This window comes from Genypterus blacodes, unplaced genomic scaffold (genome assembly GCF_046128005.1).
Source record: "Genypterus blacodes isolate CSIRO-AG114 ecotype Tasmania unplaced genomic scaffold, CSIRO-AGI_Gbla_v1 ptg000414l_1, whole genome shotgun sequence".
Lineage (NCBI taxonomy): Eukaryota > Metazoa > Chordata > Actinopteri > Ophidiiformes > Ophidiidae > Genypterus > Genypterus blacodes.
In genome coordinates, this window is record NW_027467186.1 from 165,237 (window position 1) to 177,500 (window position 12,264).

Genomic DNA, 12,264 nt, shown 5'->3' on the forward strand with positions numbered 1-12,264 from the left:
ACAGGGTTACAAAGACTGAGTTACAAAGTCTGCAGTCACTCTTAGTTCTGTTTTTTTTGACATATTTTGTGCAGACATGGCAGCGTTTCACTTTGAAAGACATCCAGGCCTTTATGGCGGTAAAACATGAAAAGACTATAATGATTTAAAATGAGATCAAATGAATTTTTAGGGAGCATATGAAGACTAAATAGAAGTGCAGAAACAGAGAGATTTAGAACATTTACCATCAGTATAGTAGAAAGAAAACAACCTAGAACTTCAGCCTATGTATCAAGACAACCTGGTTAACTGTGTCATGATTTGGTACTGGGACAAAACTTCTCCTCCTTCTTCACGCAGAGGCCTCGCCTACTTAGGCCACACCCACAGTGGTCAAACTCAGACAGCCCTTCATCTGGACAGCCTGGGAGGTATGAAGGAGCCAATCAGCTCTCACCATCAGTGCCTTCTGCAGTGTCCAACCTTATAACCAAAGTGTGACATAGAGAAAGTTCCTCATATGACCACTAGGTGTCATTACCACTGACTGAATGAATGAATGTGTCCCCGCTGTGCCTATCGCAAAAATACACGATGATGATGCGAGCCCAGTATGTATGTGGTCAGATGGCATTAATGCACTGTGTAATGAGGACGTTTGTGTCTAACCCCAACCTCAGGGAGGGAAGCCTAACCATGACCTCAGGGAGGGAAGCCTAACCCTGACCTCAGCCTAACCCTGACCTCAGCCTAACCCTTGAGAGTAACAAAAACACTAAGCTCTGAATTTGACTCAAAGTTTCTGAGCATTCTGAAGAGCATTTCTTTTTTGTTTTGACATTTTGATAAACACCGACCTTCTGAGCAGTTTCATGTTCAAAATTTGAAAACGCGGAGTAAGAACCACAAATGATTAGAACCTAATGTGGGAACTGTGATGAGGTCATGGATGGCTGTGTGTTACCCTACCTGTACCTCAGCAGAGCAAACCTCATTTTCAGACATCAATCACTCGCAGACACCAGCCATTTAGAGACAGAGAGAGCGGTGGCTCATTTGCATATTGTCCACGCCCATTCTAAATACTTCTACTACTACTAACCCTGTCTTACATGTTTTCTAACTTTAATTTGTTATTAGGAAAACTGACAGTGCACGTGTTCAGAGCCCAAGCAAGGATTTAAACCATCAACCTCTGACTGCAGCCAAGATGAGGATGGAGGAGGAAGGTGATTCTGCATCACATGTAGAAAACCTCTCATGGCCAAAAGTTTGTTTAAATGCTAATAACTTTATAGGTGTAGGATTAAAGGGCTGAATGAGTCCTGATCTCAACTGAGTCCTGATCTCAACTGAGTCCTGATCTCAACTGAGTCCTGATCTCAACTGAGTCCTGATCTCAACTGAGTCCTGATCTAAACCGAGTCCTGATCTCAACTGAGTCTTGATCTCAACTGAGTCCTGATCTAAACCGAGTCCTGATCTCAACTGAGTCCTGATCTCAACTGAGTCCTGATCTCAACTGAGTCCTGATCCCAACTGATCTAAACTGAGTCCTGATTTCAACTGATCTTAACTGAGTCCTGATCTCAACTGAGTCCTGATCTCAACTGAGTCCTGATCTCAACTGAGTCCTGATCTAAACTGAGTCCTGATCTCAACTGAGTCCTGATATTAACCGAGTCCTGATCTCAACTGAGTCTTGATCTCAACTGAGTCCTGATCTAAACCGAGTCCTGATCTCAACTGAGTCCTGATCTCAACTGAGTCCTGATCTCAACTGAGTCCTGATCTAAACCGAGTCCTGATCTCAACTGATCTAAACTGAGTCCTGATCTAAACTGAGTCCTGATCTAAACTGAGTCCTGATCTCAACTGATCTAAACTGAGTCCTGATCTAAACTGAGTCCTGATCTCAACTGAGTCCTGATCTCAACTGAGTCCTGATCTCAACTGAGTCCTGAATTTAACCTAGCCCTGAGAATTCCACACACACCAACATAGATTGTGTGTGTAGTAATACTGAGTAATGCTCATGATGTGCACAGATGCCTGTGAATGGAGGAGGAGCAAAGAAGAGGAGGAGAAAGGAGGCAGAGGAGCAGAGGATTGTGGGTCAGCTGGGGGCGGAGCTAAAGAGCAGCCTGAATACGTCAGCATGTTTACAGGAAATAACAGGTAACACAAAGTAAAAGCAAAAAACCCACACCCTACTCTAACCCTATTTGTTTCTAAAAGTACATGAAGTAGTTAAGTGTGAGCTCATATGTTCATTAAAATGAGCCCAGGCTGTGTTGTACATTTCTCCACCAGGGGGCATCATGTTAATGCATGGACTTGAATGACTTGTTTTCTGTGAGGAGGCTGTTGTTTTCCATTTCCTTTGTGGTTTATTTAAGTAGGGACAGGTTTGTAACATGAACAATGCCACTCACTAAGCGTTTACTGCCCGTCCCTAGAGGAGCACGGTGATTACAACTCTGCACATACAACTACATTTTCATAAATGTGCTGCAGTGGAGCTTCAGTCACACAGAAACCAAACATGCCACACAGCATGAACACATCACATGACTCATTATGAACGTGTTCACATCAATCATGAGTTTGATAAGAATCCACAATGTTGATCAATAAGTGCTTTGGTCTGTTCCAGCTCACAGCAGCCTGCAGACTGCCAGCAGAGTGAGTCCTGTCACTCATTTGACTCTCATTTTCTTTCATACACATATGTCACATAACACGTGTGTGTGTGTGTGTGTGTGTGTGTGTGTGTGTGTGTGTGTGTGTGTGTGTGTGTGTGTGTTCAGATGGTTTGACTCAGGCTGACAGGTCAGTGACTCCTGCTACCTCAAGCTCAATCAATGATTCTGATTTGTTAACATCTGTTGAATTCTGACTGGCACTTGCTTTTCTTTCAGCAAAGCCTCATTGGCCCAGGAAACAGAGGCTCCACCCACAAGAGAAGATAAAAGCGACACATCCAAAAGGTGGCGCTCTCGTTTCTGCTCCGTGATGTAAACCAGACAACAGAAACAACAACAGCTGGGGCGGGGCCTGGACCTGTTGGAGGGCGGGGCCTGGACATGTTGGAGGGCGGAGCCTGGACCTCTTGGAGGGCGGGCCTGGACCTGTTGGAGGGCGGGGCCTGGACATGTTGGAGGGCGGAGCCTGGACCTCTTGGAGGGCGGGCCTGGACCTGTTGGAGGGCGGGGCCTTGACCTGTTGCATGTTAATCTGAAGGCATCTCTGATGCTAATGTTCAAACAGAGAACGGCCTTGACCATGAGGCAGAGTTGATGAGTCACTATATGTTCAAGCTCAAGTCAGATTTGTTGATGTCACAAAGCTGACTCACTTCTAATCACACTGTTGCCACGGTAACCTTAGCTCCACGGCAACGCCTATTGACCTATCACCTTGTTTGGTTCGGTAAATAAACACATACGTGTGGATCAGTGGTTCATCCTTGGTGGTCCATGATGTCATCAGCACATGGAGACGAGCAACCTTTGGTACCAGAGTAATGTCGCTCTGTCAGTTTGCTGTCATAAGCTTCCTGTCAGTACGTTTGTTTTGTCTCACTCTCTGCTCCGCTCTGTTGCATTCTGGGTCCAGATGAAGTTGCATCACTTCGTCTCATCCTCATTGATTCAGATCACAGATTTCACCTTTGTGTTTCCCTGCTCCACACAAACCTGACGGGTTCAATCTGGCACTACGGCGCCCCCTGCCTGCTGGGCGCTGCCATTGTCAGACTCCCGCTCTCTGCTCTGAGGATTGTGCCGTGCAGACGGACGGTCCAGCGAGCAGGGCGAGGCGGCGGCGTCCCGCCTCCTGCGACAGCAGGCGGCGAGGTCGGCCCTGAAGGACGGCGTATAGAAGCCATAGATGACGGGATCGCAGCACGTGTTGAGGTTTCCAAAGATGAAGAGGGCGTGGTGCACGTACTCAGGCGTGACACGCAGCATGTCGGGATGGAACCAGTACCAGATACCCAGCAGGTAGTACGGAGTCCAGCACACCACGAAGGACAGCACGATGATGATGGTCATCTTCAGAGTCTTCATCCGAGCCTTCGGGATGACATCAGCACCGCTTCGACGCAAACATGACTCACCAGCTGAGAGGAGGGGCGGGGCAAACATAAGAGACAAAGCTAAAATAATCCTGTCTAGATTATTGATTATTGATCAGCTTCTGGACTCGTGGATGTGATTGATTATCAATGTGAGCTCTTATGCTAGAATGCAGCAGCTGCTTTCAGGAAGCTTGTGGAATGTTTGGAATGATGTTAATCCGCCGTGTTCCTCACCTGCTGTGTTAATAAAGCAGAGCGGAGTGTGTGTGGGTGTGGGGGGGGGATTACTGCCTTCTATTATGTAAACGTTTAACACGCTTAAAACCATCAGAGAAACTCCTAATTAAATATCAATATCAGTATGAGACCATGGAGAGGAATTCAAGATAATAAAGGTTCTACTTATTACCATGTATGACAAATGATCATGTTGGTCTGAATGTAAACAAGCCTGCATGTTCTATAACTGAACACAGGCATGAAATCACAACCAATCAGAGAGCAGAAATGATTTGTTGCAGCTCTGTGATTGGTTGTTTGTTCCAGCAGCGCAGAATGCGCTGTTGTTGCTGTGCATTCTGGGAATTCCAGTTGACTTTAGGTGTGTTTATCTGTCAACACTACTGACACACACACACAGTTTACCTTTGTTGTTCAGGTGCTGCTGGTTGATCTGGATCAGGATGCGGGTGTAGCAGCAGCTCATGACCAGCAGGGGGACGATATAGAGCGTGACAAAGTGGAACATGTTGTAGAGCGTCTCCTGCCAGCGGCGCCTGAAGCTGCCGTGAGTTGCACACTGCTTGAAGTCCACTCCGTCCACCCGCACGGCGCGGAAGATAAACAGCTGGAGCGCAAGGACGGGGACAGGAAGTCAACACAAGAAATAGACCTGCTTCCTGTCCATGAGCCCAAGAGCTGAGTCCAAGTTATGCAGCATCATATCAACTTTACATTATAAAGCATTGGCACATAATGATTTAAGCTGAACTCATTTAACTGAAGTTCCACTAACTCAGGTGCTGGGCAAACCATGTGATGAGGTTCCTCAGGCAGAGTAAGCCACGCCCACCTACAACATCATTATCGCTCCCATTTCCTGGTTCTCACTGGGAGGGAACTTTTCAACACAAATATTGATGAATGAGGCCCAATGCAGTTGGCACTACAGTAAGCCACGCCCACTTCTAACTCAGCACCGCCCCTCTTCTGTGTTCCATCAGTTGTTTGTGACCTTTGACCTGCACTGTTATCATTCCTCAGTCACAGCAGGGGGCCACACTTTTAATCCTCCGATCAGTTCAAAGGAAAATTCTTTCTGTGACCTTTGAGCTTTATTTGAGCCCAGGAGAAACGCTCACGCCTGATTGGCTGTCCTGTTTTAGATTTTGTTTTTTTAATTAAATCTTGTTTAACCTGCTTACTTTTATTTTGTTATTGTGTTATCTTCTTGAGTCAAACAGAAAGTGAAGGTTCTGTACTTATACATGGCTTCTCTCCTAAACACAATTGACCTCATATGCACTTTCATACACAATGCAAGGAGCTGGGAGGAACCAGGAACCTCCTGATCCCTAAAGGAACTCTACCATCCTCAGCCAAGAACTCTGTAGAAGTTCTCTAGAACTCTTGAGTGTTCTGTAATCACCTGTGGCGATGCGAGCAGCAGGCTGAGCGTCCAGGCCAGCGCCAGCATGCGCCGGTTCCTCTGGTGCGCGCTCAGAGCGTCTAGCGGGTGCAGGATGGCGTGCTGGCGGTCCAGGCTGATCACCACCAGGATGAAGGCAGACGCCTGCATGGCAAAGAGCTTCAGGAAGCACAACAGCCTGCAGAGGGCGTCACCACCGTACCACTGCACCGTCACGTTCCACACCGCATCCAGGGGCATCACCACAAATGTCATCATCAGGTCTGCCAACGCCAGGCTTACAATCAGCGGCCGCAGGTGGGAGGCCAGCCGCTGGCCCCGCCCACGCCATATGCTAGCCAATAGGGCGAGGTTGCTGCAAGCGGCAAAGAGGAAGAGAACAAAAGTGGCACCAACACGGAACTGAGCGGCACGGGTGAAGGCAGGCTCCTCCCAGTCTGTCAATTGAGGTAACTGGGAAGTATTTGGAGAGGACGGGGCTACTGGGATGGTGGGTGTGGTCAGCGATGATGGCCTCAGGAAAGACCAATTACCTGACATCCTGCAAAGAAGAAGAGAAGCTGATCTGCCATCGTCTCTGCTCTTACACTCAGAATAAATGGATCTTATAAAATCATGAAATATCAGTGCAGATATTAGAATGACCAAGCAATCAATCATTTCCTCTTAAAGTTAGAGCCACTCGTTGCACCAAAGTGCCTTATAACATTCTGTCCACCAGGGGGCGTGGCTAGGAGGGTTATTGAACACAGACAGACGCTCTCAAGTGTTTTCTGGATAATATAATATAGGACAGGGGTCGCCAACACGTCGCTCGGGAGCTACCGGTCGCTCGCAAAGCCTTTCCGAGTCGCTTAAAGGTTCAAAGAATACGTACATTTGACAACACATCGTCACTTGGTGTAGCTTTTTAAATTTCTATCCAAACAAATTCAAATCCCGCCTCCTTGGTCACAAAACGATTATAAGCCAATCAGCTGTCAGTTCAACAAATGACGCTGCTGTCAGGTTTGGTGACGTGACACCGTAACATCCGGCCAGCAAGTGCGCGTGTCTCATTGGCGGTGCTAACGCGTCTGTGGAGCGCCACTTCACCAAAGTCCACGGCAACTTTTCACGGGACTTTCCGGCTGCCAGCAGGGCGTCATGTGTCGTTAGCGAACGTACCGGCTCGAAGAGTTCCCCTGTTCATATCATATCATCTCTTTCAGCTCTTTTAGGTGAACGACGGGAGCCGGCTACCGTCCGAGAGCTGTTTTCATTTTTTTGCAACTTAATACAAGACAGAATTATAGGATGGTCTCGTTCTGCAGTGCGCGAAAAGATGAGTGACAGCTGGGGGGGAAAGCAGCAATTGGATGCATTTTAACAATTGTGACAACATAAAGGCAGAATTTGCAGATTAAGCTGTCATGTCGAGCAGGGTCCACAAAAAACCTTCACAGACTGTGCATCCAACCGTTCAGTTGGAACTTGGAAGGAAACAGAAGCTCCGCCCAGGCTCTCAATCCATTGTATGTTCCTCCAAAGAACGTGCTTCACTGCAAGAACATTCCAACATTATTTTAATTCCTTGTGAAAACAGTACCACACTCATGAGATGGGAACTACAGGGATTCCCTGAATTACAGGGAATGCGAAGAGATATTGTGACAGTGATATGTGGAAATACAGAAAATGAGAAATATGAAAGGTAAAGTATTAGTTAATTAGTAAAATAAGTAATAACATTGTTTTGTTTTTTATGAGATTAGTATGATGTGAATTTATTGGTGTGAGCTTGACACTGAACATGAATACAGAAAAAAAACAAGCTCATGTTGCTGAATTGAAGTGCATTTTGATACAAAATGTGAGTGTTGAGTGTTGGATATCAACATTTTGTAAATGTTCTAGCAAAAGACGCTTATTCAGCTGGTTTGGGTGGAGAATCAGCCATGTGGATAAATGTTACGAATAATATAAAACATGAGTAGCTCTCCGACACTTTTATTTTGTAAAAGTAGCTCTCCGAGGCAAAAAGGTTGGAGACCCCTGATATAGGATATAAAATAAAAGAACTCTAGTTAATTAGTGTAAGTAAAATAATTGCTGGTTCTTATTTGGTCTTCAAATGAACAAAATCTTTATTCTTACATATCTAACAATATATCTAACATTACTGGCTTTACTCTGAAACCCATTTCCAGTGGTCCTAACACTGGTCTGTGTTTGTAGTGAATTATTAATGAAGAGAAGCAAAAGTAAATCAGCACAGAGCAGCTAACTGCTAACAGCTAACAGCTGGACATACAGGAGGCAGGAAGTGAACTTTTTCTCTGCCCACAGATAAGCACAAACACAAACCACACATCTTTACTTCATATTGTAAGTGACACTGTTTGTGTCTCTGCTGCCTCAGGGGATGATGTCACTGTGAACCAATCACACTCTAACTCTAATAACTCTAACTCTAATTACTCTAACAAGTCTAACTCTGATAACTCTAACCCCAACTCTAACAACTCTAATAACTCTGATAACTGATGACTTTAATAACTCTGCTGAGTGTAAATGTAATTCTGCTTGGTGAAGTCAAAGTAACAAATGTATTTCATGTTGTTTTGGCTGAACTCTTATGCTGCAGCGTTTCCTTTAAAGTTTATTGTTGAGTTTTATTTCAAAGATCCTGACATCAAGCTGATCCATTATTGGTGATCAATCATATCCATACGTAACTGATTTAATGATAATGTTTATCATTTGAAGTCATAGTTTATCATCATCATCATCATCATCATGATTTACTGTTTATGAAAGTGCAAACAAACAAACAAACAAACAAACAGCATACTGATCCTACTGTTGTCTCACCTGATCAGCTGCTGTTTCATCAGGCGCTTCCCCTCTTCTTCTTCTTCATTTCTCCACAGAGTCCAACAAACCCAAGCAAGAGCCTGGTGGAGCTGAGCCTGGTGGGGCTGAGCCTGGTTGCAGCTCTGGGTATCAGCGTGCAGCAGTTGCAGCTCTTTAGGTTTCATTTGTCCTGCAGCTTCTCTGAGCCAATAAGGAAGTTCCTGAGGAGGAGGTGTGTGTGTGTGTGTGTGTGTGTGTGTGTGTGTGTGTGTGTGTGTGTGTGTGTGTGTGTGTGTGTGTGTGTGTGTGTGTGTGTGTGTGTGTGTGTCTAATTAATACTTGAGTTAATTGAGGTTGCTTTAATAAATTAAAATAATGCAGTAAAGTTATATTATGTGTCACTGTAAGACAGGAGGTCATCTATGAGACTGGCGCCCCCGTGTGGCCATCAGATGAAGAAGCTCATTCATGAATGACAACGTCTTTAACACAAGCTGGGTTAACATTAATACACATTTCTGAATATCTGATCAAAGTATGAAAGATCACAGCAAAACAAAGAGCAGAGCTTGGAGCGCGTGGATGAGACCCCCAGGGCCTCCGTGTGTGTTGCCGTTAGCTACAGAAAAAAACACAGCACAGTTTATTTTCTACTTCCTGTTTCAGGTTTTATTTGGGAAATCTGCTTTGAGCTTTGACTCATAAAAACATACAAACATTTGACCAAATCAAAGCGCAGGACAGCTCGTTAACAACAGTGTGTGTGTGTGTGTGTCTGTGTGTGCGCGCGTACGTGTGTGTTGCTCTGTGTTTTCTATATTAAAGCTTCGACATGCTTATGACAACAAATAAAGAAATTAAATCAAACATCAGAAATGCTGTGCAGTAAAACCTGAAAATATTGATAAAGTGCATGATGATTGATAAGCCTACTGATCAATCATTATGCATTTTTTTACGTAGCTGCAAATAATTTCTGTTTTTGGAGATAAATCTCTGAGCTAATGAGCAGATTTGAGTGACATCATGTGGAACATTAAAGCATTATTTCCCTCATTGGTTCTCGGCTCGTTCTCTACTTTCTCTACTTTCTCTATGTCTTCAGTTTCTTCTCAGTGTGAACAGCAGGGGGCGCTGAGCTGGAGTCTGTGTGAATATGGCTGATAAACACGTTATGGCTTATTCAACATTGAACATGGCTGCACTTCCTGCTGTGACCCCTCGGCTCGTTGCTCCGCCTGCTGGACAAAACACCACATTTCCTCAAAGCTACAAATATTTTCACAACTACAGCAAAAAAGCAAAAATCCTAAAACTCAAACTACAGGGAAATAAAGGGACAGAATTATAATATTATCAATAAAAATACGTTTGGCAGTTTTTCCTTTTTCACAACAAACAGCAGTGATGGAAAAACAAACAGCTGAAAAAAAAAAAATTATTATTAATAAGTTTGAAGAAAATAATTTGCTTTGGCCTGAGGAGCATTTTCATTTTCACAAATTAACTTAAAAACAAGTTAATGTTACTGTGATTCGTTTTCCTTTAAATTCCGAATGTTGTGTTTTGATGAACTTTTTAATGTCCAAACAAAAACCTGAATGATTTATGACAATTTGTTCAGCAGTATTTGTGTGTTTGCTCTGCTGTGTGTAAAAAGCTATGGGTTAGGTTCAGGTTCAGAGTTAGCGTCAGGTTTATGTCCTCAGGCCAGTTACAGTAAATATAAAGACACCAAGACTTTAGGACGTCTCATTATGTTTCATTCTCTATGTTGTGTTTTGGTCTACATCAGTTATTTGGCTAATTAAACATCTTCTGTAACAATACATGAAAATATACATTTTTTGAAAATATTTTGGTTAAGTTGTATGAAGCTTATCTGAAGCTTCCATCAGCCATCAAACTGTGAAGAGCTGATTTTAACAAACAGAAAAGGTGTAAAACAAGAAATGTTTCTTATCTTTGGACGTCGTTCAGCTGGTTTTAAGGAATTTTTGGAAATTTTCAGCTGAAGCGAAGCTACAGAACACGTCTGCTAAACTTTTAACAAAACATTTACAGAAAACCTCAAGAAAGATGAGTCCACACTCATTTCAGACGGTTCGATATTCTTCTCAAACGTCCAAAACCTGCACAGGAAGGAGCCAGGACACCAGGACACCAGGACATCCTGTCCACACAGCCACAGCCTGTCCTTCCCCTGCTCAGAGTCCAGGTCTGCTCAGGAAGTTACAATCCAAACAGGGACCAGATCAACTCTGACCTGGAGCAGCAGAACGGTGCAGTGAATCCTGAGGCAGCTTGGACTCGGAGGTCTGGTAGTGTCTTTGCAGGTTTTACTTGCAGGATCAGATCTTGCGTTGGTTCTGCTGAAGTGGAGGAATGAAGTGGCACTGTGGCCTTTAAAGCTTTGAGCTCAGGCAGTTCTGAGTCCTCTTTGCAGGTCCTGGATGTGAACAAAGGAGTCAGGACAGGAAATGGCAATCGGACAAGTTCACATATCAAAGGCAGCTGTTTGCCCAAAGTGTCCAGCAGGAGTGTGTCATGGATGCTGAGGAAGATGTGGAGGCACCAGAGGAGCCTTTTGCTCCTGGGCTGGTGCCTGTATAGAGCAGGCGTTTGGCATTAAGCCTGAGGTAGCTGTCTTTGGAGGTCTGGGGGTGGGGCTTGGGGTGGGGGAGGGGTTTAACAACCAGCTGAGCGTCCAGGTCCTCAACAAAAACGTCCTGCTTTGAGGCCAACTTGGTGACACAATCACACAGAAAAAGGCTAAAGGTCAAGTTGGCCGGCTGAGCAGAGATCCCTTTGGCTCCAGGCCCCAGGAGGATCAGCACAGGTTAGAGATAGTCTTTTACTGAATGTCATCATCTTCATCTCCTTCACATCTGAACTCTGTGTGTTCATCTGTCAGTGTGTCATTGTGTAGATGCTTCTCTTATGAATCCATGTTGATGTTTCTTCTACAGCACCAATAAAGAAGTTCTGCCCTCCAAAATAAAAGCCAACTGATGTGAGAAGGCATCCGGAAGTTAGTATAGGATAGAGATCCATGACAACATACAGAGGTTTTGGGGTCAAAGGTCAGATCTATAGGAGCTTTTAGGGTCCATTCAAAGACCTACAGAACTAAAGAGAAGCACAAATATCTACACAATGACACAACTTACTGAGACTCCAGCACAGAGAGTTCAGATACAAATCTTCTGTTAAACCATGAAGGTTTGTCATGACATTGAACAGTGCCTCTGCTGGATCCTCTGGTTCCTGCTCACGGCTCAGTCCGGCTGAAGGCCTCCGTGTCTCTGAATTTGGCAGAATCTTGGCACCGTTGGTGAAAAACTCAAAATGAACTGAAAGAGAAATGATGAATGTTTTGGTTCCAAACAGGAGAAAGACTTGAGCCCTGATTCACACGTTTAAGCTGTGAGGCATCAGGTTTGGTTGAAATCAATCATCAATCAGCTTTGGTTTTAGTTTTCTCTCTCTCAGCAGGGGGCGCTCTGTGGACGCTCCTCACACAATCAATAAGGAAATGAATTAGAAACTATTCTTAAAGGCAGACAGGCTGTAAGGCTTTGGCAGCAGGAAGGAGAGGACAGGACCCACAGCTGGGGGGGGGGGGGGGGGGTCAGTGCTGAGTGGGAGGAGCTTCAACCATGACCATGACAGGAGTGGAGGCGGTTTCACGTTTCTGTGGGCGGGATAAAAAAAAACA

The 12,264-nt window shown here is 44.7% G+C and overlaps 2 protein-coding genes across 2 annotated transcripts in view; both read right to left on the reverse strand.

Moving 5' to 3' along the window:
- Positions 1-3,689: 3,689 nt before the first annotated feature.
- gnrhr3 (gonadotropin releasing hormone receptor 3) lies at positions 3,690-6,251 on the reverse strand. The gene is made up of 3 exons (XM_076138889.1): positions 5,712-6,251; positions 4,709-4,910; positions 3,690-4,105 (listed from the first exon to the last, which is right to left on the reverse strand). Exons 1-3 carry the CDS (start codon positions 6,249-6,251, stop codon positions 3,690-3,692), a joined length of 1,158 nt encoding a protein of 385 aa, XP_075995004.1.
- A 5,926-nt stretch (positions 6,252-12,177) lies between these two features.
- Positions 12,178-12,264, reverse strand: part of LOC142989390 (immunoglobulin superfamily DCC subclass member 3) — an 8,216-nt gene continuing 8,129 nt past the window's right edge. The window contains exon 14 of the mRNA XM_076138890.1: positions 12,178-12,240. Coding sequence (XP_075995005.1) covers positions 12,178-12,240 — 63 coding nt within the window. The remainder of the gene's footprint in view (positions 12,241-12,264) is intronic.

What these genes read in the sequence shown, in the direction of transcription:
- gnrhr3 (XM_076138889.1), bottom strand. Translation starts at nt 6,251, where the DNA reads ATGTCAGGTAATTGGTCTTTCCTGAGGCCATCATCGCTGACCACACCC. An exon ending in TGCTGCTCGCATCGCCACAG is followed by an intron (nt 4,911 to 5,711) that starts GTGATTACAGAA and finishes CTTGCGCTCCAG; the next exon opens with CTGTTTATCTTCCGCGCCGT. An exon ending in GCAGCACCTGAACAACAAAG is followed by an intron (nt 4,106 to 4,708) that starts GTAAACTGTGTG and finishes CCCTCCTCTCAG; the next exon opens with CTGGTGAGTCATGTTTGCGT.